Raw genomic sequence first — 27,457 nt, forward strand, 5'->3', positions numbered from 1 at the left:
GGCGTTGTGGCGGGCGCCTGTAGTCCCAGCTACTTGGGAGGTGGAGGCAGGAGACTCGCTTGAGCCCAGGAGTTGGAGGTTGCTGTGAGCAGTGATACCACGGCATTCTACCCAGGGGGACAGCTTGAGGCTCTGTCTCAAAAAACAAACAAACAAACAAACAAACAAACAAAATGCTATAAGCAAAGTAAAAAGACAAATGATAAGCTAGGAAGAAATTATTTACGTTACATTACAAGAAAAGGAACAGCCATAATATAGAGAATGATTCAGCCAGTTTGCAGGGGCAAAATACAAATGTCCAACGGCATATGAAAAGATGCTCAATTTCAGTTGTCACAACAGAGTGAAGGCCCATTCACTGTCTATGTCAAACATTTCTTGCTTTGGAAACCCTCTTATTCTGTAAACTTATCTTTTTTTCTTCATCAACAAACTTCGTTTCACACTTGCATTAAAAAAAAAAGAAGGTGGTGCAGTGGCTCGTGCCTGTAATCCTCAGCACTTGGGAGGCGGAGGTGGGTAGATTGCCTTACAGGTTTGAGACAAGCTCACAGGTTCGAGACCAGCCTAAGCCAGAGCGAGACCTCGTCTCTAAAAAATAGCTGGGCGTGGGGTGAGCATCTATAATCTCAGCGACCTGGGAGGCTGAGGCAAGAGGATCACTTGAACCTAAGAGTTTGAGGTTACTGTGAGCTAAGACACCACGGCACTCTACCAAGGGTGACCAAGTGAGATTCTGTGTTAAAAAAAAAAAAGGGAGGAGGTGGGGGAGGGGTAGAAAGAAGGGGAGAGGGGAAGGAGGAGGAGGAGAAGAAGAAGAAAGGAGCTTTTTCATATGTGACTTTTCCATCCGTGGATGTGTTTAAAGGGCTGCCTTCCTTGTTAGGCATGTTCACCACCTCTAAACAGGGTTAATGGGGATGCCTGTGTTAAGTGGGAATTTAGAACAGATCATCTCAAGGATCCCTTCAAACCCCAAGATCCTATGATCTACCAGGAAGTTCAAAACTAATGCACAATGAAACATCAAGTTAACTCATTCTCACTATGCCTCAATCTCCCCCAAATTAACAGAGGACTATCTAAAGCATAAAGATTTTCTGGTTTTCTAAATATTTGTAGCTCTTCAAATATTTGTTACTATATCTGAAAACCACTCATTTCAATAACTAGAACACGAACACCAGGTTTCATTTTTAACCTCTCACTATTGGCTTACTTAACATAAACAGGCTGGATTCAACTAGTTATTTCGCTGCTTTAATCAAAATAAGCTCCCTCCTTTTCCCAGTACAGTTGGTGTTCTTGGCAATTCTGAATGCACCTGGTCACTTGGGGCTCTGCAAGGGTGGGGAAAGCCTTGGAGATGGGTGGAGCTGGCCAGGGAGAGGCACAGCTACACTGCTCCTTCCTGCCTCCCTAGCAGGTACAGCACAAGGCACAGCTGACTCAATGCTGCTGATCCACTCAAACACAAAGAAATCATGTGAACCAGTTTCTCTTTCAGTAAATTCTTTTATAAAATTAAACTGAAACCATGGCCTTTTGGTACATGGCCTCCTTCCTTATCCCATCTCCTTCAATTGTCTCAAATACTCACATACTAGGCTTCAAATACATTGAAATTAAATACAAATAAAAGCATTATTGTAACTCAGGCAAGTCAGTCTCAATTTTGACTTATGATTAAACAACATTTTCCAGTAAACCACCAACTTCTCTGAGTTGGATAAAATCTAAGGATGTTTTAAAAGAGGATTCATTTCTTTGCTCATTATCACTGTCCTAATAACTGCCATTTTGCAACTGCCTAGTATGGCCAAAACTCACGCTAGGAAAACACCAGGAACATGAGGATGAAGACAGCTGAGGCCAGGCACCCAGGCAAGGTGACGACCAAATGGCCTCACTGAGTTTCAGATGCAGTCTTCAAGAGGCACTTGCTATAAGGCTTCTAGGGCCTTCCTTACTGAAGAAGTATCAGATATTGATTTAGGACAACCCTTTAAATTAGCAAGGTAGTAAAAAATTCCTTCCATTTTAGCCTATAACAATCAAATGTCCTCATAGTAAAACCATATATATTGCTAAAAAGCTAAATAAATAATTGTATTATAAAGGACAATACCTTTTCCCAATATCCACTTTCTAAATTCTGTCAACTCTTCCTTCACATTCCCAAAAGACATCATTTTCTTATATTTGTTAATCCAAGTTAAATTATCTTCATTTGTCTTTCATCATCACAAAAGAATTTTCAAAGCCAAGGAAATCCTTACACAATGCAGGCATTATGGCACTTAATAGCTTTAGGGTTTATATAGCTTAGATTTTAAAAGGGAAGCAGACAACAGTAAATTTAAGAAACAAACAGAGAAAAATAACATGAGTAGGCTGTTTAACTTCTGTCACCAAACTGAAGTGTAGAGGCACAACCACAGTTCACTGCAGTCTCAAATTCCTGGACTCAAGTGATCTTTCCCCTCCGGCCTCCTAAGTAGCTGGGAAGCTGTGTAACTTCTTAAAAATATTTAAAGCACACTATAAGAAACAGGGAGAGGCTTGGCGCCTGTGCCTCAAGCGGCTAAGGCACCAGCCACATGCACCTAAGGTGGTGGGTTCGAATCCCCAGCCCGGGCCCGCCAAACAACAATGATGGCTGCAACCAAAAAAAAATGGCCGGGCGTTGTGGTGGGCGCCTGTGGTCCCAGCTGCTTGGGAGGCTGAGGCAGGAGACTCGCTTGAGCCCAGGAGTTGGAGGTTGCTGTGAGCTGTGATGCCACGGCACTCTACCCAGGGGGATAGCTTGAGGCTCCGTCTCAAAAAAAAAAAAAAAAGAACCAGGGAGAATAGCCACGCTGAATCTCTCTTATTTGACTGAGACTTTTCCAGAGCAGGTTTATGAAGATCTCTGGTCATTTGGGCTAGGCATTTTTGAGTGATAAGATAAAATGCACTACAGACTTCAAATTATCCAAAGACTATACACTTGATCTATATTAAGCTTCATAACCTCCCCATCTCTTTTCTTCTACCCTATACCCCCATCTAAAGTGCCCTCTTTATTTTTTCCCAAATCCTTACCATTCAGATATAACTACTAGAAACTCAACAACCTAAGTACTGAAAATAGCAGAGGACACAAAACAGTAACACACATGTAACTTTTGTTGTTCCATGCCCTCAGACAATACCAAACACAGCATGCTCTTGCATGCTAATGAAACCATCAATAAACAAGGCATCTGAAGTAATTCACATCCACATAAAATATTTTAAACATAAACTGGAAAATCCACACCTACATAATTCTGTGAAAAATTAATAGGATGAGGGAATGCTGCAAATAATACCTAAAGTCCACTTCTTCATACTTTGTTTCATTTTCATTTTAAACACACAAGAAAAAGAAGCAAGCACTTCTCCGGTTACCTGTTGTATAAGACTGCTGAATGACCAAATCTGTTGACATCATAGTGGAGATCAGGTCTGGGAAGCACTGACCAGCGGTCACAAGCTAGGAGAAAGAAAAACACATTTCAGAAGGGCCTACCATTCATAATTAACAGGACCTGATATTTCTTCAGGAAGAAGACCGCAACAAACACAACCTCATAAAACATGCCTCTCAATTTCCTTAGACCATTTCTGGGGTAAAATGCTGCTGCAGCAGCAGAACATTCATCAGTGCTAATTAGCGAGTCCATCCAACCCATCACATCCTGGTCACTCATTCTACCGCCTATCAATTTACCCCAATAGAATCTTTTTTAATGCAAGCAAATTTTACACTGTACAAAGCTTATGTGGACAACACTTGTGAATTCCATAATTATATGCCACTGGTTCTCTATATTGATTTGGCCAAATTTAGTAGCTAAAGTGGAAAATACAGATGGAAAATTAATTTTTTTAAAAATTTAAACATTATCTAATTTTTTAAAAATCCTTTCCTAGATCCTCTAGATCTACTAATTTCCCTTGTCCTGACCCATACTAGTAACTTCTCTACTGGACCTATGAACAGCAACTGGTGCTGTTGAACCACACCATCCTCATACTCCTTGTGTCACTCTCTGAGATATTCACTGAGCCAAGATACCTCCACCGGATCTAGACATTTATTCAGCCTTGACAACAACAGCCGTCACTTCCTTCTCCTACCCTCCTTAGATTCTGTGGTCATCCTCACATAGAGAGGCCATCAATCTCTTAGCTTCCTGCCCACCCACCTTGCTGTCTGCCCTAAAACCACAGCGTGGCAAGGATCCCTTCTTCTTATCCCATTCTTCAGAAGTCTCCTGATTTGACAGATACCCCCTCCTTTGGCCTCCAAATCTCCTGCTGGCTCTCACCACCACTTTTAAATAAGCCCAACATGAGCTCACCTTTTAAAAAAAGAAAAAGAAACAGTTCTCCTAGATCTTCCTCCCTCTGAGGCATTCCACTTACCCCTTTTCTTCCCTTCACACAGACAAGGTTTTGAACACACCAGTCAACAGTCACTGTGTATATGTCTCAGCTTACGCAATTTCTCAGCCTCTTGGAATCTGGACTATTCCTCTATGACTAGGAGGTGATAAATGTTCTCTTTGTTGCTAAATCTAAAGGACTCTCCAGTGCTTATTCAGTCACTTTGCAACCATTGTGAACTGCTCCCTCCGAGGTTACCAATCTTGACCTTCTTCCTACTTCCCCGACATGCTGTCACAAACTCCACTGCCTTTCCAATTCTCCATCTGGCCTCGGGCTATGTGCTTATCCCTATGACACGGGAACCCTACAGAAGTTCACCCCTCTTGGAGCGTCCCGCTGGCTCTCTGCCTTCTCTCACAGACATCTCCAATCGGACTTGGCCCCAACTTACTTCATGCTCTTCCTCCCAGATCCTGGCACTGTGGCCCACACCAGATACCTGGAAGTAAGGACACTTTTATCTCTCTTCCCAATCTCTAAGTTCCTGGTAGTCATCAAACCTATCTCTTTATTCTCACAGCTACTTTAACAGCCTTGGGTTAAACTCTCTTCTAGCCTTCTGCAACAGTCCCTGAACTACCATCTTGTCCCTTCCCAGGGACTTGCCACAACGCCAGTAAAGAGATTTTCCTCAAACACAAATATGATTCCATCAACTATTCTGGAAGATTCTTCAGAAAGCCCTAATTCCTCAGCACGACATACCAAACTTCTCAAAATCTGTACAGTCTGACAGCTACTTACTTCTCTAGTTCATCTGAGGCCACTCCTCCCTGGTGTGCTGCTATTATGCATCTAAAACTAAGTACTCAAAAGCCCTAAGTGTGTGCCATGTACTCTTTCCACCCTGTGTCTCTGTACATGGGCTTCCTCTGCCTAGAATATCCAGCCTAATGTCACCTAACTGACTCCCAATGTATCCAAAGTTCTAGCTTGAACGACCCCTCCTCAAGAAGGCCTTCTCTATCATCCTTACCTCTCTTGATTTAAGAGATCCTCAGAGGGGCTCTCATACATTCCTTTCAGCAAGGAACACCCTAAAATGCAATCATACTGTCTTCTCATTTCTTTGCTCTCTCTTCCTTGAAGCTAAGGGCTGTAACTTAGTCACCTTATCTTGCCCGTGTACGTACATGCTTAGTGGCCGGCCCACAAGTGTCTGTTAAAAAGGATGTCTGGCTTAGAATAATGAAAATCATAAAGACAGACAGTGAGAATGATGGTTTCCAGTCATTACCAAGAGGGCGAGGTGCAGAGTTATAGTTTAATGGGCATAGTTTCTGTTTTACAAGATGAAGAACATTATGGAGACAAATGGTGGTGATGAATGCATAACGTTATAAATGTACTTAATTCCACTAAAATACCTATTTAAAATAGTTAAGGTGATAAATTTTATGTTGTCTATATTTTACCACACCAAAAAATAATGATAATTTGTTTAAAATGGACATCTTAATAATACACAAGAGAACATCTGCTACGTATTATGTTTTCCATGAACAAATCCTGCCCTCTTCTGGTCAAGTATATTTCCACATCAAGAATACAGGAACCAGTGTTCTATAGAATGAAATAAAGCTAATACTTGAACCAATTTAACACAATGCTGATAGTTAAAACTACCTAACATCACTGGCAAGGCATCTGTAAAAAAGGGACTAGATACATGAACTAAGTCTCAAAAATTAACACTCACACAATTAACAGAAGTGATGTCAAAAAGAATTTAATGTAGCAATAACACTTTTTAATACGCATAGGCATATAACATTAAACAAAAGGATACATGAATATGAAAAATACCATTCAGACCTCTTTCAAATGGCCTGACCATTTTGAATTGACAAAATTTTCAGTTTCTTTTAAATGTTTCTTAAAGGCAAAAAGATCATTGAAGTTAAAGTGGTGCTGGGAAACTTACCAATGTCATAAGCCATGAAATCTGAAGAGAAGCATTTGGCACCATGGCTCATAGATGTGTCATTATGTGTGTTTCCTCCAAACACCAGCATGTTTCCACTCACTATTACAGCTGTGTGCAAGTAACGGAAAAATCGGCTGTCCTTAAGAATGGTCCTTTTAAGTTTATTTAGAAACAATAAATACAAGGTTAGTTTTTAAAGAGTACTTATCTACCTACAAGCATAACCATTTTATTAACTTCAGACACAATGTGAAAATTCTTCTAGATTTGTCCCTATATATAAATTTCTCAACAATAAATATATAAAATTTTAAAGACCTATAAGAATTTTGACAAAGAGCCTTACAATGTTAATATCTCATAGCCCTATAATTCCAGTTTCTGGGCAGAAATCACATGAAATATAGACAACACTTATGCACAATGCTTTCTTATTCTTTTATTTATTTATTTTTGTTTGGGAGACAGAGTCTTATTTTGTCACCCTCAGTAGAGTGCTATGGTGTCATAGCTCACAGCAACCTTAAACTCTTGGGCTCAAGGGATTCTCTTGCCTTAGTCTCCCAAGCAGTTGGGACAACAGGCGCCTGCCACAACACCTGGCTATTTTTAGAGATGACCACTTGCTCTGGCTCAGGCTGGTCTCAATCCTGTGAGCTCAGGCAATCCACCCACTCAGTCTTCCAGAGTGCTGGGATTACATGCATGAGCCACTATGCCTGGCCTCACAATGCTTTCTTAATGAGACAAAAGGTAGAAACCAAAACTTCCAACCACACAAGCCCAGTATACCTAAACAATGGATTATGACACAGTCACCAAAAGTGATGACTTTTATGACAGAGTATAACATAATATCCATAGCATGGTAACAAATATGTGAGGAAATACAGAAAGATAGAAGAGAAACCATTGCTTTTTAGTTACATTATTTCATAATTCAAATTAGCTTTGTTTGTTAAAATTAGCATATGTTTATGTACAGTTCAGAGAACATCCTGTTTGATGATTTTATGAATGATGCCAGTAACTAATCCCAAAGGTGACGCTTTGCTGATCATGAAAAGGTAAAAATGGATATATTCTACTTAATTACAAAAGTGTGCACCAACTATGTACAAGCTACAAAATTTCTTTGTCAAGATTTTAAAGAACTAAAACTGTATACTAGTGCTCTGTGTATAAAAATCGAAAACAAGTTGGGCCAGGTGCCGAGGCTCATGCCTGTAATCCCAGCACTTGGGAGGGATTCATCTGAGGTGGGTGGACTGCCTGAGCTCATAGGTTCAAGACCAGCCTGAGCCAGAGCGAGACCTTGTCTCTAAAAAAAACTGCCAGGTGTTGTGGCAGGTGCCTGTAGTCCCAGCTACTTGGGAGGCTGAGGCAAGAGAATCGCTTAAGCCCAGAAGTGTGAGGTTGCTGTGAGCTATGATGCCACAGCACTCTACCAAGGGTGACACAGTGAGACTTTGTCTCAAAAAAAAAAATTGAAAACAAGTCAAAAAATGCCAAACATTTTCTAATCAATCTATTATAGAATTATAGACTAATGCAACAAAATAAATGCCAGCAACTTTATTAATTTCTGCTTACTTCTCAATTATTTCTACGTATAATACTGAACAAAATTATCTGCCAGGACTGAAAATAAAAATATAGCACAATATCGTCTCAATAATCAATTCTATAGAATTCACACCTTAAAGTGAAAGCTCAAGAAAAATACCCACCACATCTGCGTATCCACATCGTATCTATAGAGATCATCTGCGAGCCGGTATTTATTGGCACTAAAAGCCTTGTAGCCTCCATGAACATACAGAGCCCTGGTCTTGTGGTCATAAACACTGCTGTGGCCATAGCCCCCTTGCACAAGGGCACCATGGGTCTGCAATATACTCCACGTGTTCTTATCTGGAAAGGGAAAAACAGTTAAAGGAAACAGGGCAGACTCCTCCTCCCTAATACTTAAGATGTCCAAATAGCTGAGGGGATGAGTAGGGATTTCAAGAGACCTGATATATATAACTTCTTTTATCTTCTTGTTTTTAAAACAAAGCCACCTAAAATTTATTTAAAAAGCCATGTGTCCAAACTCCAACCTATTAAATGTTCTAATGTTCTAATACGGCATGTAGGAAAAGAATTATACTAAATTTAAAAGACTCAGATCCATTAAGTAATATTTAACTCCGTGACCAATATACTGATATACTTTATAGGTCTACTTTCTCAAGGTATCAATTATAGCAACTCCTATTGCACAGTAACAGATTACCCAAAGGAAGTATTATACACTGGATGGCCATAAAATTCATGTGCAATTTAAAATTAAATTCAACTTAATTTAAATTTGCACACAAACTTTATGGACACCCTGTATTAAGAGAAGGCACACTCCATCGAACCAGTCTCTAAAGGGCTATCCAATTTATTTTCTTCAGAATATTTGTTGTCCTGAACTATTTTTTAAAGATTATTTTTAACACTGAAAGCATTTTGTCCCATCTTTGGCACCTTGCCAACTTGACAGCAACAAATATATACATTCTACTCAGTATCATCCATAATCTAAATTTCACTGGTAATATATCAAAGTTAAATGTATTTCAAGTACTGGATCAAGGTTAGCTTGAATTTTATTAAACAGTAATAATAATATAAAATAGAGGATTTTAATTTGACATTCAAAAAACAACCACTAGAAAAAATATACCTACCCAAGTCATATTCTTGAACATTACTTATATATCCATAGAGAGGGCAGTGACCAAAGATGACCAGCATAACCACCCGGCCACTGCTCAGTGTGACAATGTGTGCCGAGTGCCCAACCACTGCATACTGTTCCTTTGCCTTAGGGGTCAACAATACCCATGATTCATTATGAATATGAAACACTCTCAACTCATTGGTCACATTCCCTGTTGAATCAATTTTTCCTCCATACATGTAAATTTTATCCTAGGAAAAAAACATAAATAAAATTTTTAAAAACACTGAAAAGATCAAATCTGAGAATAGAAGAGGACCAGTTCAAAAACTTGATAATTATTCTCAGCTTAAAAAGGGTTAACAAAATGCCCCTGAAAATGATGGAGAAAGGAACAACAGGAAATAAAAATCGTCACGTTCTATATCTGTAACACTTCACTACTTTTCTTGGACTTCCTCATATGACTATCTACAAAAACAAGGAAATGAAAACAATTGTTCAGTAACATTACAATGTGGCTATTCTTGGCTAAGCTTATTAATGAGCATAAAAGCTAATCTACACTCTTTAATCTATATTTTTAACCCTTTAGAACCATAATTATATTCCAGGACAATTTGAAGCCATTAAAATCTCTTAAGTTAAAGAAGTTTCACCTCCCACCAATATAGAAAGTTTTCCCCAATTAGAAACCAACATTGCATAGCTTTTTAATTATATAGTAAATAAATAAAGTAACTGAGGAAGAGTTTAGTTTCTTGTTTAGTACAGAGTAGAGATGTTTTACCTTGTATAATGCCAAAGAATGACCATATCTAACAACCACGTTGTTCACAGAACGGTTTAGTGGAAGCCACTCCTTAGAAGCAAGGTCATATCTACAAAACAAACAGATCGTATTTTCAAGTCATACCTACAAAACAGAACATTTTGTACTCTTTTATTTGTGATATGATCCAGTCTTGAAGGTGCTTGTTAAGTACGGAGACACTTATCACCTTGACAAACAAATCTGACACATGGGCCCATTGGGTATGTGAGAAGTTGGAAAGGGAGCTGGACTATATATATGATCCTGGGACAATAAAGAAAAATCTACTGGATGTTTCTAACACTCCTGAAAACCTCTTCTACATACAGTCTAAATAACTGGAAGTCTACATTATATTCAAGGGATTTCTGATTCATTTTGTTTTGTTTAAAGAGACAGTACTTGCTCTGTCATCCCAAATGGAATGCAATGACTCCATCATAGCCCACTATAACCTTGAATTCCTGGGCTCAAATAATCAACCTGCCTCAGCCTCACAGGTAGCTAGGACTACAGGCATGCACCACCATGCCTGGCTAATTTTTTATATTTTTTGTAGAGACAGAACTCAGTATGTTGTCCAGGCTGGTCTTAAACTCCTAGCCTCAGGTGATCCTCCCACCTCTGCCTCCCAAAGCACTGGGTTACTGGCGTGAGCCAACATGCCTGGCCTGACTTAAACTTTCATTAAAGCAAGTTTTATTTCATTTAATCATAAGAAACTGACAGGTATTGAAAAGGGGATGATAAATCTTATTACTCCATTTTGCTTTATAAACTATTTGTTTTATTACATATTCATATTATTCTTTTACTGATTACCCTAGAAATTGTAACTTGCATCCCTAATTTAGCAAAGCCTAATATAAATTAGTACTTGTACCATTTCCTGGGCAATTCAGGGTCCTTAAACTCCATTTTGCCCATCTACCTACACCACCTGCTTTTTATGCTTTCTTGGTGTGTATTTTATTTCCATCCCATAGGATATTATTACTTTTTACAACTAATACTCAGTTAAGTTTATCCTTCTGCTTAAAGAACAGAACTTACTACATGGCTACCAGAGATTAAATTCCTCTGTTTTTGTTCATCTGAAAATAGCTTTATTTTTTCTCCATTTCTGAAGTATATTTTCTTACTGGATATAGAACGTGAGTTGGGAACTATAGCCTGTGGGCCAGTAGCCTGTTTGCATAAAAAAGATTTTGTTGGAACACAGCCTCGCCTATTTACTTACAATCGTCTAGGGCGGTTTTAGTGCAACAACGGCAGAAGAGCTTACATGGCCTACAAGTCGAAGATATTTACTACCTCTGGTCCTTCAAGAAAAAGTGTGTAAACCCTCAGTAAACAATTTTATGTTGGCACTTATTTTCTTCTCGGCACTTTGAAAGTGTCAATCCATTGGTTTGGTTTCCATTGTTTTTATTAAGATAGTTTTCAGTCTTTACTTCTTGATTTAAGATTTTTATCAAAAAGAAAATGATAATCAAGTAAAAAAAATTACTATCCTTTCCTTTCCTTTATCTACCAGATGTCCTCAAACTTTTTAAACAGGGGGTCAGTTCACTGTCCCTCAGACCACTGGAGGGCCAAACTGTGGACCCTGGGACGAGTTGGCTGCTAAGCAGGACAGGCAGCGGCAGCAAAAATACTCGGTGGGCCGGATAAATGTCCTAGGCAGGCCGCACGTGGCCTGTGGGCCGTAGTTTGAGGACGCCTGATCTATACCATAGATAAAGGTAACACCTTTATCTGTAACACCATTACAGCAATTCATCTATTCTATGTATGTATTTCAAGACCATTAAAATAAAAAAATGCCAAAAAGAGAATTTATATTCCTACCATGTAATTTATATTTATTTATACATTGTTGAATAGTCATTCATTATCTTAAATATTCACTTTTAGTTTCGTTTTGAGAAAGACATCACTTTTTTGTGTTTATAAAAAAATTACATCCTTATTATAAAGAATGTAAGCAATACCAAAAAAAGAGTAAAAAGTTTATTCCATCATCTAGAAACGAATATAATTAACTTCAAGTAAACATCAACCCAGACATCTAAGTATATATGCAGATAAAAAAAAATTTATATAAAGAGGATTGTACTATCGATACTTTTAATAATGTTAATTTTAATTTTCATAAAATTACCAGAAAAAAAAAGGAGCCAAAGTGAAACCAAAGCTATTGCTGAAGTTTAAGTGTTTGTTTCTTTTCTACAAACAAAGAAATTTAAAGTTTAACTTTGTATAAATAAAATTTTACATAGATAATCCGATTTTTAAAATTACCAAAAAAAAAAGGAAAAAGATGTATCACAATAGCAAAAAAGGAAGCAAATAAATATCAACCAATTGGAAATGGATTATATAAATCCTAATATATCCATATAAAAGAATTACACAGCATGAAAAATATACTCACACTCCAGTGACATATATCAATATAAAACCCCAAGCAGCGTGAAGCTAAAAAAGCAAATTGTAGAATATTGTTTCTATAAGGACTAAATGATATATATTTAAAGTATAAAGATATATTCTTATATATGTGAAGAAATAACACCAGAATCAGGGTATGGTTTATCTCTGGGATTTGGAGGAACATACAATGGTTGTCACCCGAATTAGTATGTTTTGTTTCCAATTCGGGTGGTGAAGGCATTGGTATTCATTATTTTTCTCTAAACCTTTCCTTCTGTCTTAAATTATTATTGTTTGTTTATTTATTTATTTGTTTTTTGAGACAGAGTCTCACATTACGGCCCCAGCTAGAGTGCAGGGGTATGAGCCTAGCTCACCACAACCTTGAACTCCTGGCTCAAGCCATTTTCCTGCCTCAGCTTCCAGAGTAGTGAGACTAATAGGCATGCATCACAAAACCAATTTTTTGTTTTTTTAGTAGAGAAGGCACCTTGCTCTTACTCAAAGCTGATCTCAAACTCCTGACCTCAAGCAATCCTCCTGCCTTAGGTTTCCAGAGAGCTAAGATTACAGGCATGAGCCACTGTGCCCAGACTGTTTTAAATACTTATACATGATCTGAAGCAAATATAACAAAATGGTAATATCTATTAAATACAAAAACACATAAATTGGTTCTAGCTATTATTTTACGTATTTTTGGACCATTCCATACTTTTTAAAATACATGAAAAAATATTTAGTGGTTCAACTCACCTTAGTTTTAAAATTGTACACAATTTAATTTTACAGAATCTACTAACTTCTTGCTTTAAAAGTTGAAAATCCTCTTAAGCCCAGATGCTGTGGCTCATGCCTATAATCCTAGCACTCTAGTAGACTCAGGTGGGTAGATTGCTTTAGCTCAGGAGTTCAAGAACAGCCTGAGCAAGAGAGACGCCATCTCCATAAAAGCTGGCAGTTATGGCAGACATCTGTAGTCCCAGCTACTTGGGAGGCTGAAGCAAGAGAATCTCTTGAGCCCAGGAGTTTGAAGTTGTTGTGATCTATGACACCACAGCACTCTACCAAGGGCCATCAAAGTGAGACTGTCTCAAAAAAAAAAAAAGGTTGAAAATCGATTAGCACTCACTCAGATTTCTTCCTATTCCTTCTCCCAATTTTTGTTATATAATTTTTACAGTGTCCAAGTTCTTAATCCTTACACTACATTCTAAAACAAATCCACAGTTATTTACTACTACATGTATATTTTAGCTGAGTCAATTTCCTCAGTCTTCTGACTTCAACTTCTCTTTTGTGAGTTATGCAATTCTTAATTGGCTGGATTTCACCATCAAGTGGTTTTTTTTTCTTTTTAAGAACAACATATATGTACTCATTTTCTTGAGTTCATTTATGTTAGAATATCTATGTGTGGCCAGGCGTGGCAGCTCATGCCTACAATCATAGCACTCTGGGAGGCCAAAACAGGAGGATTGCTTGAGCTCAAGAGTTTGAGACCAGCCTGAGCAAGAGCAAGACCTCGTCTCTACTAAAAACAGAAAAACTAGCTGGGCATAGTGGCACATGGCTGTAATCCCAGCTACTTGGGAGGCTGAGGTGAGAGGATTGCTCAAGAGTCTGAGGTTACTGTGAACTATTACGCCATGGCACTCTATCCAGGGCACAAAGTGAGACTTTGTCTCGAAAACAAAAAGAATATCTGCTTGCTAGCTTTATAGCTGAATGCAACTCCCTTGAGTGTCTAAGACCAGCTTGACTTTCTTCCCCACTTAGGTGGTTTGCTTTTCAGTCTAGAAACTTGAAGAATTCTCAATCATTCTCATTCTCTCTCCCTCACCCCACACTCCTCTACTTTCACTATGCTATTAAGAAATAATATTGTACTTTACTTAAAGCAGCAATGACTTAAGCTCATCCAGGAACATGCTTTTACAAAATGGACTACACAGAATTGCAACACTTTTGTGGAATTCTGGCTATGAAAAGTGTTTCCTGAGGACTGCCTTAGCTTATTGTCACACTTATACACCCTGCGGTCAAGCCAGAGGCTTGTTTCTGTAAGTTTAAAAGTAAGGAAAGAAACACAGGGAGCACAGAAACAAGTCTCCAGATCAATCCACGTCTCTTTCCAACAACACGGACGGTGCTCAATCTGTGTCTAATGCATTTTGCTCCTCCTCAGTGAACATGTCAGCCTAAGAGCTTCTCAGAGACTCTCAGGTGCCAGCAGCCCAATAGCCTAGCTAAAGGGAATGACCAGAAGATACATAACAAACTATTAGTCTTTCCACAACATAGAGAAACAAACACAAGAATACTAATGCAATAAAACATAAGAAACTCCAACTATCAACTAATGCTGCTTTTCTGATAGCTGACTCTAAGGTAACTACTAACCAAGTAGTTCTAAGACCTGAACGAGCAGATAAGCAAAATTCAAAAATAGATGCCTCCCACAGAGCTACTGCCATCTTCCTCACAAACCCCTCCGTGATGGCTGGGAGCCCGTAACCACCAAGCCACAGGGTACCTGCTCCAAACTCTAGAGTGGCCTGGTCAACCATTCACAGTAACTGGCCACCCTAAAGACCAAGGCAAAGGCTCTGTGGAGATTGGGCATGACCAGACAGCAGGAAACACAAAACTACCTGAAGCTTCCCAAGCAATAATTTAACTTGATCAAATCAGGCTTTGTTAAGAAACTATAAAATTTTCCTGAAACAACTTGTGCTATTTCAATCTGTTTGTTTTCTGTGTTAGGTTCTTTTCTTCAACAACAGCAATTCTACTTATGTTGGACGATCTGTCTTTCACAAGTTTTTGCTTTTCTCTCATTGTTTCAGCCTTTTCACCTGAATTATTGGAATTATCTCAATTAGCCTCTGTCAGTAATTCAACTTTTATTCTAATTTTTGCTATATTTATATTTCTTTAAGCCTGTAATATCTCATTTCATCTCATTATCTTCTTATCTTTTAGCTCGTTTTTCTGAACCCAAATTCACATTAAGTTGATCTGTAGCACAAGACAGTTGGAAGCAATCTCCTCCTGCTCCGTGAACTTACTTTTTTTCCATCAGAGGTTTTCTTCAGACCTGATGTGCTGCATTCTTTCTTCAGTTTCACTTTTTCATCATAGAAGATGTATATACTTGCATTAGCTATGACATCATTTCTTTTTTTTTATGTGGTTAGACACAGCTCTCTAGACATTTTATTTGTAAAATGTAAGTGATTTCTTAATTCTGTTTCTACTATATCTAAGTTTATCAAATTTCCATCTCAGCTTTAGTACAAGGACTGATATTTTTTGTTCCATCGACTTCTCTAAAGTCTAAAGAAATGATGGGGCTCAGATGAAGGAGTATGCAGTCCATTAAAATAAAATACCCAGATTCCCCTCCTTGAGATGTTGTCTAAGTGTCCTATCCAGTGTTCACATTATATCCCAATTTAAATAGAAGCTCTGAGCTCTGTGTAAAGAGCTAGCCACTTGGTCAATTTCCCCATTTTTACCTGCTATTCCTCAGCAATTTTTTCCCTTACTCTTCAGTTAAAAGAATAAAAAAAAAAACCAGAAATGTCTACTCAGTTTGCTTCTTTCTAAATTTGGGGCTGTCAGTAAGAATTCTCAGAATCTCCTCAGTGTGGTTTCTGCAGAGTATGTCACCCTTGATGTTCCTGTGAGTCTGTTTTAAAATTTATTGGACTAGGTGATACTTACTCCCTATTTGGTTGCCTGTTGCTCAAAAACTTTTTAAAACAAAACTCTCTTTTGCTTAAGGGGAAAAAATTCAGTAATGAAGTTTCACCTAGTAGTCTTAATCCAGTTGAAACTTCAAGACCATTTATTTTGCAAGACAACCAGTGAGTGACAAAATGGGAACTGCTTTTTAATACAACTTAAAAGTTTTGGCGGAGCCTATAGCTCAGTGGGTAGGTGCTGGCCACATACATCGAGGCCGGCTGGTTCGAACCCAGCCCAGGCCCACTAAACAACGATGACAACTGCAACAAAAAATAGCCGGACGTTGTGGTGGGCGCCTGTAGTCCCAGCTACTTGGGAGGCTGAGGCAAATGAATCGCTTAAGCCCAAGAGTTTGAGCTGTGAGCTGTGACGCCACGGCACTCTACCCAGGGCAATAGCTTAAAACTCTATCTCAAAAAAAAAAAAAAAAGTTTCAGGTTAACAGGGTTATGAGGGAAACAGAGAATAAGAATAATTCCTGAAATATTTTCAAATAAGATCAGACAATTTATACTGTAAGTTCCAGAAATACTACTTCTAAAAGGACTTACTATATTTACTTTTCATGAAAGTTCACTATCTGGAATTATACTAACATTTAAATGAAATATATAAAGCCGTAAAAATTATGTTCTGACCAAGTACAAGTAGAAAAAAATGCTGTAAGTTAGAAAACAATGTGACTCATAAGGTACGTCAGTCAAATAAAAGCGACAGGTGACATTCCTATTTCTAGGAACAAATGTTTGTAAAGGAAATAAGTAACTCACTCCCCCATTTGTTTGATACAATACTTATTTGAGCACCGTCCATGAGCTAAGTCCTGAATGACGTGAGTAAACAAAGTCCCCAGTCTTAGAAAACCTATAGTGGCAAAGGCAGAAAATGAAAATGCACAATAATGGACACAGATATAATTAACAATTATGAACATGGCAACAAAGGAAATGAGAACTATTAAAAAAAACAAAAACAAAAAAAAGAACAGGGAAAATCTGTCTGAACTGGACAGTCAGGGAAGATCCCTCTGTGGGACTGAGATCAAACCAAAAATGTAAAGGTGAGACGCAATCAGCCTTCGGGCAGGACAGCAAGGGCAGTCTAGACTGAGGGAACAAGGGGAAAGGCCCTTCAAGTAAAGAGGCATGAGGTGTACAGGAAGGCTGGTGGCACAGGAATATGGTAAATGAGGGGACAAACCGAGTCAGGGAGGTAAACAGTGCTTGCATCACATTGGACCATTAAGTCCAATGGGAAGACACTGACAGATTTTTTTTTCTTGGCCAGGGCTGTGTCTGAACCCACCACCTCCAGCATATGCGGCCAGCGCCCTACTCCTTTGAACCGCAGGCACTGCCCAACACTGACAGATTTTAAGAAGGTAATAATTTTATACTTTTAAAAAATCACCCCAATTCATACTGGGAAATGATATTAATAGGAATGAATGCAAAGACACAGATGTGATAGGAATCTACTGCTGAAGACTTAAGTATGAGATAATGGAAGGGTGGGCAAAGAGAAAAACGAATAAATATGACATGAATCTGTGATGGAATTAATGGGGATTAATATGAGGTCAAGGTAAGAGGAGGTAAAAAAGGGAAGAATCAGATTTCCTGCTTCAAGAGAGGGGGTTGATACCAGGTACATGGTAAAATCACATAAATGGTAAATATATGTCGTCTTTCATACATTTTCATACAATCACTTTCATACATTTAATGTTATCTTTTTTCTCATGGTAACAGCACTAAAAGTGGTAAGAAGTGGTTAGATTAGCTCAGTACCTATGGCTCAGCAGCTAGGGCGCCAACGGCATATACCAGAGCTGACAGGTTTGAACCTGGCCCAGGCCTGCCAAATAACAATGACAACTACAGCCAAAAAATAGCTGGACATTGTGGGGGGTGCCTATAGCCCCAGCTACTTGGGAGGCTGAGGCAAGAGAATTGCTTAAGCCCAAGAGTTTGAGGTTGCTGTGAGTTGTGACACCACAGCACTCTACCAAGGGTGACATAGTGAGACTCTGTCTCAAAAAAATGAAATAAAATAAAATAAAGAAATGGTTAGATTAGGAATAGATTTTAAAGGTAGAGCTAACAAGATCTGCTGACACATTATGCCAGACAGACACTAGGGTGGCCCCCACAATCTCCACCTCCTGGTGTTCACAGCCATGTATAATCTCTTCACATAGGGCATAAACACAATCTATGACTTGTTTCTAACCAAAGATGGGATCAGGCACAGTGACTCACAACTATAACCCTAGCACTCTAGAAGGTCGAGGTGGCAAGATCACTTGAGCTCAGGAGTTTGACGAGAACAGCCTTAGCAAGAGTGAGATTAGGAGGTATGGTGTCAGGCACCTGGAGTCCCAGATACTCAGGAGGCTGAGGCAACAGGATCACTTGAGCCCAGATGTTTGAGGATGCAGTCAACTATGATGACACCACTGTACTCTACCTAGGGCAACAGAGTGAGACCTGTCACAAAAAAATTTTAAAAAGAAAGAATAAGGCAAAGATGCTGAGATGCTGTTTTTTCATGACACCCAGCCTATCAGAAAACTCAGTGCCACTGCTTGTGGCCTGATGAAGTAAGCAGCCATATCAGTAAAGCCCAAGTGACAAGGAACTGCGGGTGGCCTCCAGTTGACAACCAGTAGGAAGCTGGGACCCTCAGTCCTACAACCACAAGGAAATTGATTCTGCCAGCAACCTGAGTAAGCTTGGGAATAAGTTCTTCCTCAGTCAAGCCTCTAGCTGAGAGTGCAGACAGCTGACACCTGGCCTGCAGAGGACTCAGTTAAGCTGTGCCCAGACTCCTAACCAATAGAAACTGTGAAATAATAAAAGTGAGTTGTTTAAGCTGCTAAATTTGTGGGAATTTGTTATACAGCAAGTAATAACTAATACACATATCAATATGATAGATTAAAAAAAACAAGTTAAGGATGACCCCAAGATTTTTGACCTCAATAAAAAGGATGGAATGATCATTAACTGAAATGGGGACCTCTGGGGGAAGAGCAGACTTGAGAAAAAGATCAATTTGGACATGCTGAGTTTCAAATGTCTTTTAGACAGCCAAAAGATTAAGATGTCAAGTAAATATCTGGAGATAGGTATTCAGGTGCAAAGTCGAGACTGTAGATACAAATTAAGGTGGCCAAGATACTACACGAACTCACCAAGACAGCAAATACACAGACCAAGGGTTCAGCTATGGCTTATGCTGTCATTCAAACAGTCGGTTGAAGAAGAACCAGCTAACACGGCTGAAAAGGAATATGTAGTTAGAAAAAATATCAAAAGAATATAGTGTCCTATAAGCTAACTGAAGAAAAAGTACTTAAAAGAGGAGAAAGATATTAACTGTACCAATGTTGGTGTAAGATTAAGTGAAATGAAGACTTAACAATGGACAATAAAAAATTCAGCTCCTGGCCAGCCATGGTGGCTCACATCTGTAATACTACCACTCCGAGAAGCCGAGGCAGGTGAACTGCCTGAGCTCAGGAGTTTGAGATCAACAGGAGTGAGACTCCATCTCTACTAAAAATAGAAAAACTAGCCAGGCATTGTAGGGCACCTTTAGTCCCAACTACTGGGGAGGCTGAGGCAAGTAGGCCACTTGAGCCCAAGAGTTTGAGGTTGCTGTGAGGTACTCCACCCAGGGCAAAAAGCGGGACTCTGTCTCAAAAAAAAAAAAAAAAAAGGAAAGGCCAGGCGTGGTGGCTGACACCTGTAATCCCACCACTTGAGAGGCCTAGGCAGGTGGATTGCCTGAGCTCATGAATTAGAGACCAGCCTGAGTCAGACCAAGACCCAGTCTCTAAAAAATAGCCGGGCTGTTGTCCCAGCTACTTGGGAGGCTGAGCCGAGAGAATTACTTGAGCCCAAGAGTGTGTGTGAGGTTGCTGTGAGCTATGACACGGCACTCTACAGAAGGGGACAAAGGAAGACTCAATAAAAAGGGAAAAAATTCAGTTCCTGATTCACACCAGTCACATTTCAAGTGCTTATTAACCCCAAGTGACTGGTGAAATGACAGGGTAAACCAAAACTTCTAAGGGACAACACTGATCTACAGATAAAGAAGACAGAAAAAAACGAGCACAGATGTAGGTCAAAGATAAATGTGGTGACAGGAGTTCACAGAAGATCTTTTCTGATGACCTTTATCTTTCAAAATAGAAACAGGAAGCAAGGCCATTAGCTAAGAATGAAAATAGGAGATAAGGTGGTAAAGATTTGCAAAATGAAAAGATGGTTACAACAGTTAAACAGGAAAAGGGGAGGAGTGAAAAAGAATCAACGGATTATGGGCACCCATGAGGTAAGACTGTTGGAGTATTAGAAAGACCTGAAAAGACTGGAAAGTGCCTCAGCTGGAAAGCAGAGCCTGAGCCGGATGATTCTGTGTAAGGGATTTATTAAGGGAATGCTCTCTGGATAAACGTGTCAGGAAGACAAACAAGAAGCAGCTAAGCAAAAAATGGGGGAAAAAAAAGCAGCAGCTAAGCAAAAAGTAGTCTCAGGTGACAGTCTAGCTTTAGCCAGAGGAAGCTCTAGAACAGGAGTCCGCAAACTTTTTAAACAGGGGGCCAGTTCACTGTCCCTCAGACCACTGGAGGGCTGGACTGCGGGCCCCAGGACAAGTCGGCTGCTAAGCAGGACAGGCAGCGGGCAGCAAAAACACCCAGCAGGCCAGATAAATGTCCTAGGCAGGCTGTATGTGGCCTGTGAGCCATAGCTTGAGGATGCCTGCTCTGGAACATGGATGGCACAGTTTTCCCCACACAGAAGCAGGGTCAGGCTCTGGTACCTCCATGCCAGTCAGTTGTAGGCTGGAATCCAAGGATGACCAACCATCCCAGGTTGCCTGGATATAAGACTTTCAGGGCTAAACTGGGAAAGTCTCAGTGACTGGCTGGTCCCTCTGCTAGGAGCTGTCCTGGAGATAGGGTATAGCCTCTGAGGTATGCAAGACAGCCCCAATCTGCTGGGAGAATTTTCCAGACTAAGGGACATCTATGAGTTGACAACAGCCAACTTTCACAGCAGTAGATTACTGGGTGCAAGGTAAAGGTAAAGGAATTTGGGCAAAGCACCAATAAGAATTATAACAGAAGGAGGCAGTTGGGATATGGAATGCTTAGAATTGAGATTACTGGAGTAGGGTGGAGGGAGGCTACTGACAATGACACACTCTAGGAGGTGATCACACCAATGATTTGCTGAGGTAGAGTGGACTGGAGAGACAGAATTAGGCTGTTCTGTGGGCTGTCTGGTAAAGAGAGAGCAGAGACTAAGAGTTCTCTTCCCCCAGTGGGAAGTGTCATAGAGAAGTTCTATAGAGACCTAATCCCCTACACAATCCCCAGTTACTATCTGTGCCATTCCTAGTGCTGGCAAACAGCTCTTCTGAAGAAAACCATGAAAGTGCTTTAAATCTGTGTACATGAAAACTAAAATAAAATGGGACTTTAAAATTCATATTCAGGAAAGCATTTATATTCTAGGCAATGAAAATAGCTTAACTCTGTGGTATGGAGAAAGAAGAGAACCTGGAGGAAGAATAGCCTGACCACTGCAGGAGTTCCATCATAAATTCAATGGGAATAGAGATGGGGCCAGTTTTACTTCAGAGATGTTTTGAAAGTGAATCTATTGATCTCAGTGATCTGTCGACTAAAGGATAAATGAGGGAAAAAGGAATTGAAGGAGGACTTTAATATCTGGGCCCAAACAGCAGAGGGAAAAGTTATATATCGAGATTAAGAGCACACACACACACACAAAAAAACAAACCTACGGTAATTTTAAAATATCCAGTTTAGAGAATTAGCACCTTGAAAACTACGGCCTTTCAGAAAGAGCTTGCTTTCCTCTAAAACATGTATATTGAAAGTGGTTGTATAGATATATTAAGAAGAACATATCAAGAAGACTCGATACATGTTTCCAAATCCTTTTAAAATGGATAATATTAAATAAATGTAACATATGTCCTATATAACTTTCAGACTTTTTTTCCAATCATATTTTTGGTACAAAGTTCCTAAAATTAAGCCAGAAAAGAAACTTTAGGTATTAGGATTCCCACTCCTCACCCCACCATCTCTCCTTTTATAGATTAGAAAATCTCAGAGAAGGCCTGAGATTTTTACGGTGGCTCACGCCTGTAATCCCAGCACTTGGGAGGCCGAGGTGGGTGGACTGCCCTCACTGATTTGAGACCAGCCTAGGAAAGAGTAAGACCTTGTCTCAAAAAAACAGCCAGGTGTTGTGGCAGGTGCCTGTAGTCCCAGCTACTTGGGAATATGAGGCAAGAGAATCACTGGAGCCCAAGAGTTTGAGGTTGCCATGAACTATGACACTACCGCACTCTACTGGGGCAACAAAGTGAGACTATCTCAAAAAACTAAAATAAAAAACAACAAAGTTTAGTGCATTTCCACATACCATTCACAATTTGTGGTGAGTTATTCTTCTAATCTGCTAAAGATTTTTTGTTATAAAATTTGCTTCAACCTCTAAATTTAATTTTAAACTCAAGAAGAAAATTCATATTTGCCAACATTTTTGCTATTTTCAGTCTTCCTTCTCCTTCCTAAGGTTCCAACATTCCTTCTTTTAACAAATGCTTTCTATTTAAAGCACTTCCTTTATTATTCTTTTAGGAAAAGTGTGCTGAGAACACATTATCTCAGTTTTCCTTCTCTGAGAATGCATTTCCTCTTCTTTCCTAAAACATTTTTGCTGGACATAGAATTCCAAGCTGACAGTCTTTTTAACACTTGAAAAATGTGTTGAGTGAGAAATCTGCTGTCATTTGAATTCTTTTGGCCCTCTAAGTAAGGTGGCAATTCTCTCACTAAGGTAAAGATTTTCTTTTTTTGAAACAGTCTCACTCTGTCACCCTCAGTAGAGTGCCATGGCATAGCTCAGAGCAACCTCAAACTCTTGGTTTTGAGTAATCATTTTGCCTCAGCCTCCCAAGCAGCTGAGACTACAGATGCCCACCACAACACCCAGCTTTAGGTCTCTCTCTTGCTCAAGCTGTTCTTAAACTCCTGAGCTCAGGTGATCCACCTACCACGGCCTCCCAAAGTAGATTTTTATTCTTTGTCTTTACTTATCAGAAGTTTTACTCTGATAATGTTTTGGTATCTACTTCTTTGGGTTTATACTATTTAAAGTTCAACCAGATCCTTGAATCCCATGGGCTCATGTTTTTTGCCAAATTTGGGAAATTTTCAGCGATTATTTCTTCAAGTACTTTCCCAGACACTCTCTCTTTGTCCTCTCTGCTTCCAGCTCTCTCCCAAGGACAGAAATATTAGATTTTTTTTGTTATAGTCCCAAAGGTCTCTGAGGTTCTGTTCATCTTTTTTAAAATTCTACTTTTTTTTTTTTTTTTTTGAGACAGGAGCCTCCAGCTGTCCCCCTGGGTAGAGTGCTGTGGCATCACAGCTCACAGTAACCTCCAACTCCTGGGCTCAAGCGAGTCTCCTGCCTCAGCCTCCTGAGTAGCTGGTACCCCAGGCGCCCGCCACAACACCCGGCTATTCTTTTTTTGGTTGCAGCCGTCATTGTTGTTTGGCAGGCCCGGGCTGGATTCAAACCCGCCACCTTGGGTGTATGTGGCTGGCACCTTAGCCACTTCAGCCACAGGCACTGAGCCTTAAAATTCTATTTTTTCTCTGTTGTTCAGATTGAGCAATTTCTATTGCTCTACCTTCAAATTCACTGATTCTTTCCTCCGTCCTCCCCATTCTGCGCCCACCCTTTGCAATTTCTGTTTTGGTGTTTGTCCTATATTTTTCTGTTTTACAATTTCTATTTAATTATTTTCTTTTTCTTCTTCTTTTTTTTTTTTTTTTGTAGAGACAGGACCTCTGTTTTTGTTTTTGAGACAGAGTCTCACTCTGTCATCCCTAGATGGAGTGCCATGGCATTATGGCTCATAGCAACCTCAAACTCTTGGGCTCAAGCGATTCTCCTGCCTCAGCTTCCTGTAGCTGGGACTTTAGGCGCCTGCACCAAACCCTGCTAGTTTTTCTATTTTTAGTAGACACAGGACCTTGCTCTTGCTCAGACTGGTCTCAAACTCTTGAGCTCATGCAATCCATTCACCTCAGCCTCCCAGCGTGCTGGGATTACGATGTGAGCCACCACACCTGGCCTGAATATTCTTTTTCTTTGTCTCTACTGTCCCTGTCCTGCTCAATTTGAATTTCATTCCCAGGAGTTTCTCCTCAGTGTGGGACTTTCTCCTATGCAAAAACATTTGGCTGGTTCATTCTGAGAGTAAACAAGGCACAAACTTCTCTGGCTCTTTCAGAACCTACTATAGATCCCTTGCGCTCACCCAGCTACTAGAACACACAAAACTCTTTCCAGTTCCAGCTGTTGCTCTTAACTGGCTTGCTGATTTCAAGTGAGTATCTTCTAGCCATGCTGGATCCTACTAGTCTTGCCATTGCTCCACCTTTGTTCTTGCAGAGATGCTGATACTACATAAGTCTTATAGCTATCGATGATTTAGCCTCACCCAATCATATAGTTATCTTCTGACCACATTTTGTTATAAATGTTACTCATGTGTATTTTTTCTTTTCTTTTCTTTTTTTTTTTTTGAGACAAAGTCTCAAGCCGTTACCCTCAATAGGGTGATGTGGTGTCATAGCTCACAACAAACTCCAACTCTTGGACTTAAGCAATCCTCTTGCCTCAGTTTTTCTATTTTTAGTAGAGACAGGGGTCTTGCTTTTGCTCAGGCTGGTCTTGAACTAGTGAACTCAAGCTATCCACTCGCCTTGGCCTTCCAGAGTGCTAGGATTATAGGCGTTAGCCATGTACCCAGCCTGCTCATGTGTTTCTGATTTTGTAGGCCAAGTTATTCTGGCTATTTTAATGTCTACATTTTGGGGGATTCAGAAAGTATGCTACTTCTGCCATATTTCCAGAATCCCTTAAAGAAGTGATGGTTTTTAACAATCTTAATAAAAAATTCCTAGAAAAAAATTATAGGCTATAAAATCAGCATGTTCATAAATTTCTTCTAAAAGTCACTCTCGATAGCTAATTCCTCTGTGACAATATGTATTCTCCTTCAAAATGAGCAGCATGGGATAAGTAAACAGACCTTGAGCCCTGGGAAGTTATTAGACAATGGCATAATTTCCACTAGCAAACTATAAATTTGGACCATTTGACCTATTAGTTAAATTAAAAGATAAAAGGCTCAGTGCCCATAGCTCAGTGGTTAGGGCGCCAACCACATACACCAGGGCTGGCAGGTTCAAACCTGTCCCGGACTGCTAAACAACAATGACAATTACAACAAAAAAACAGCTGAGGATTGTGGTGGGTGCCTATAGTCCCAGCTGCTTGGGAGGCTGAGGCAAGGGAATCACTTAAACCCAAGAGTTTGAAGTTGCTGTGAGCTGTAATGCTATGGCACTCTACCGAGGGCAACAAAGGTAGACTCTGTCTTAAAATAAGTAAAAAATAAATAAAAGATAAAGGAATCCCCTATTTATACAGAACCTACTATATGTACCTAAAGCTAAATATCAGAGATAGTATCTAGACAAGATGAATTATTGCTTATCATAACAACGACTTATGTGGCTCTCAATTTTAAAAACTAAACATATGCTAAAACACTCTGAAAGACTACTACCAAAATATTAATGGGAATTTTCCTCTACTACTGAAATTATAGGTGATTTTTCTTTTTGCTTATTTGTATTTTAGAAATGATTTCCAAAATGAAAAATTAAGTTTCTTACAAAAATGCTGAGAACAACTTACGCGAGAACCATGTTGTAATCTGAGTGGTTGAACATATAACCTCCAACAACCCACATTATATTTCCATTGACCACAGCTTTATGAGATGCTCTGGGAAGTTTTAAGTTAGAATATTCCTCTCGAGTCCAAAATGACTGGTTAGCTGGCACTGGAATTGAACATCCAGGTCCTAATAAAACACAATAAATTAGCTTTAAAAAACTGCAGTTTAAAAGCTATTACATATTTCTAGTTTTAATCATCTAAATGTAACAAATATTTAAAGAATAGTCTTTCCTGTAGCATCTAAATATCAGACAAATCCTTTTAAATAGTGCTTTTAAATTTACTCAAAGTACTGACCAAGTGTAATCTCTAAAAAACTCAAAATCACATACTTTTTAATGATGACTTCACTATATCCAGGTTAGGTTTTCTTTCATTATGAAATACTTGCTTCACCAGCTCTCAGAAGAAAGACTAGACAAATTATTAATTCAAACAAAAACTTCAGGGCTAAAATGTACAGCTGTCCCTTGGTATCCACAGGGTATTGGGTTCCAGGACCCCTACATATACTGAAGTCCCTAACATAAAATGATATACTATTTGCATAAAACCTATACACATTCTCTCATATACTTTAAATTATCTCTAGAATACTTACAAACCTAATATGATATAAATGCTATATAAATAGTTATTGTACTACATTTTTTAAATTTATATTATTATTTCATTGTGTTTTCCCCCAAATGTTTCTGAGGCACCACTGGTTAACTGTGGAACCTGCAGATGCACAACCCATAGACACAGAGAGCCAACTGTAATGATTAGATCTGGGAGTAATAATACAAACTATTCATTTTCTGGTAAACCAAGAAACTTAAACAGATGCAAGAGACAGACTCCATTCTTTGGAGGTTTAGAGTCTGCACAACATGCACAATGGTAGATACTCAAATACTTCAATTATTAACTACTCAATGCTGGCCAACACCCCCCCCCCCCCGCCATAAGAATTTAAACAAGCAAATTTCTTCCAAAATGGAAAGATTCTAAGGAAGGGCAAAGTATATAAAGAAAACCACTATATCAATAACAGCTACTATTGCCTACCCCTTGAGTTCCCTAAAGCTTCTTTAATAATCTATTTCTATAGATAATACCATTAGCTGACTGTATTGAAATTTAATGTATAACAGACCCCAAATTTCTGTTAACTTAGACAACACTTGTGAGGAAACGTCATTATTGTCAGCTCTTTTCCACCTCCCATGGTTCTCTGTTATGTCCTCTTGTGGCTAAGACCAAGTTCTCCAACTTTCATAAATGAACTGCAAAGAATGTCCTACCCCTTCACAGTTCTAAAAAGACCACAACCACGTGTGAATTTGAAAGAGTTGTTAAGAAGCTGGATAAAGGCATGTAAGAAACTGGAAGCTGGGCTCGGCTCCTGTGGCTCAAGCTGCTAAGGCGCCAGCCACATACACCTAAGGTGGCGGGTTCGAATCCCCAGCCCGGGC

At 39.3% G+C, this 27,457-nt stretch overlaps 1 protein-coding gene across 2 annotated transcripts in view; it reads right to left on the reverse strand.

The window, feature by feature from the left end:
• Positions 1-27,457, reverse strand: part of ATRN (attractin) — a 150,812-nt gene that overhangs the window by 66,390 nt on the left and 56,965 nt on the right. For both annotated transcript variants that reach the window (XM_012804151.2, XM_012804152.2), the window contains exons 6-11: positions 25,953-26,121; positions 9,910-10,000; positions 9,127-9,370; positions 8,137-8,320; positions 6,404-6,558; positions 3,436-3,520 (exon numbers count right to left, since the gene is read on the reverse strand). In XM_012804151.2, the coding sequence (XP_012659605.1) occupies positions 3,436-3,520; positions 6,404-6,558; positions 8,137-8,320; positions 9,127-9,370; positions 9,910-10,000; positions 25,953-26,121 (928 nt within the window). The remainder of the gene's footprint in view (positions 1-3,435; positions 3,521-6,403; positions 6,559-8,136; positions 8,321-9,126; positions 9,371-9,909; positions 10,001-25,952; positions 26,122-27,457) is intronic.

Source organism: Otolemur garnettii, unplaced genomic scaffold (genome assembly GCF_000181295.1).
Source record: "Otolemur garnettii isolate 467f Iridium unplaced genomic scaffold, OtoGar3 scaffold00025, whole genome shotgun sequence".
Lineage (NCBI taxonomy): Eukaryota > Metazoa > Chordata > Mammalia > Primates > Galagidae > Otolemur > Otolemur garnettii.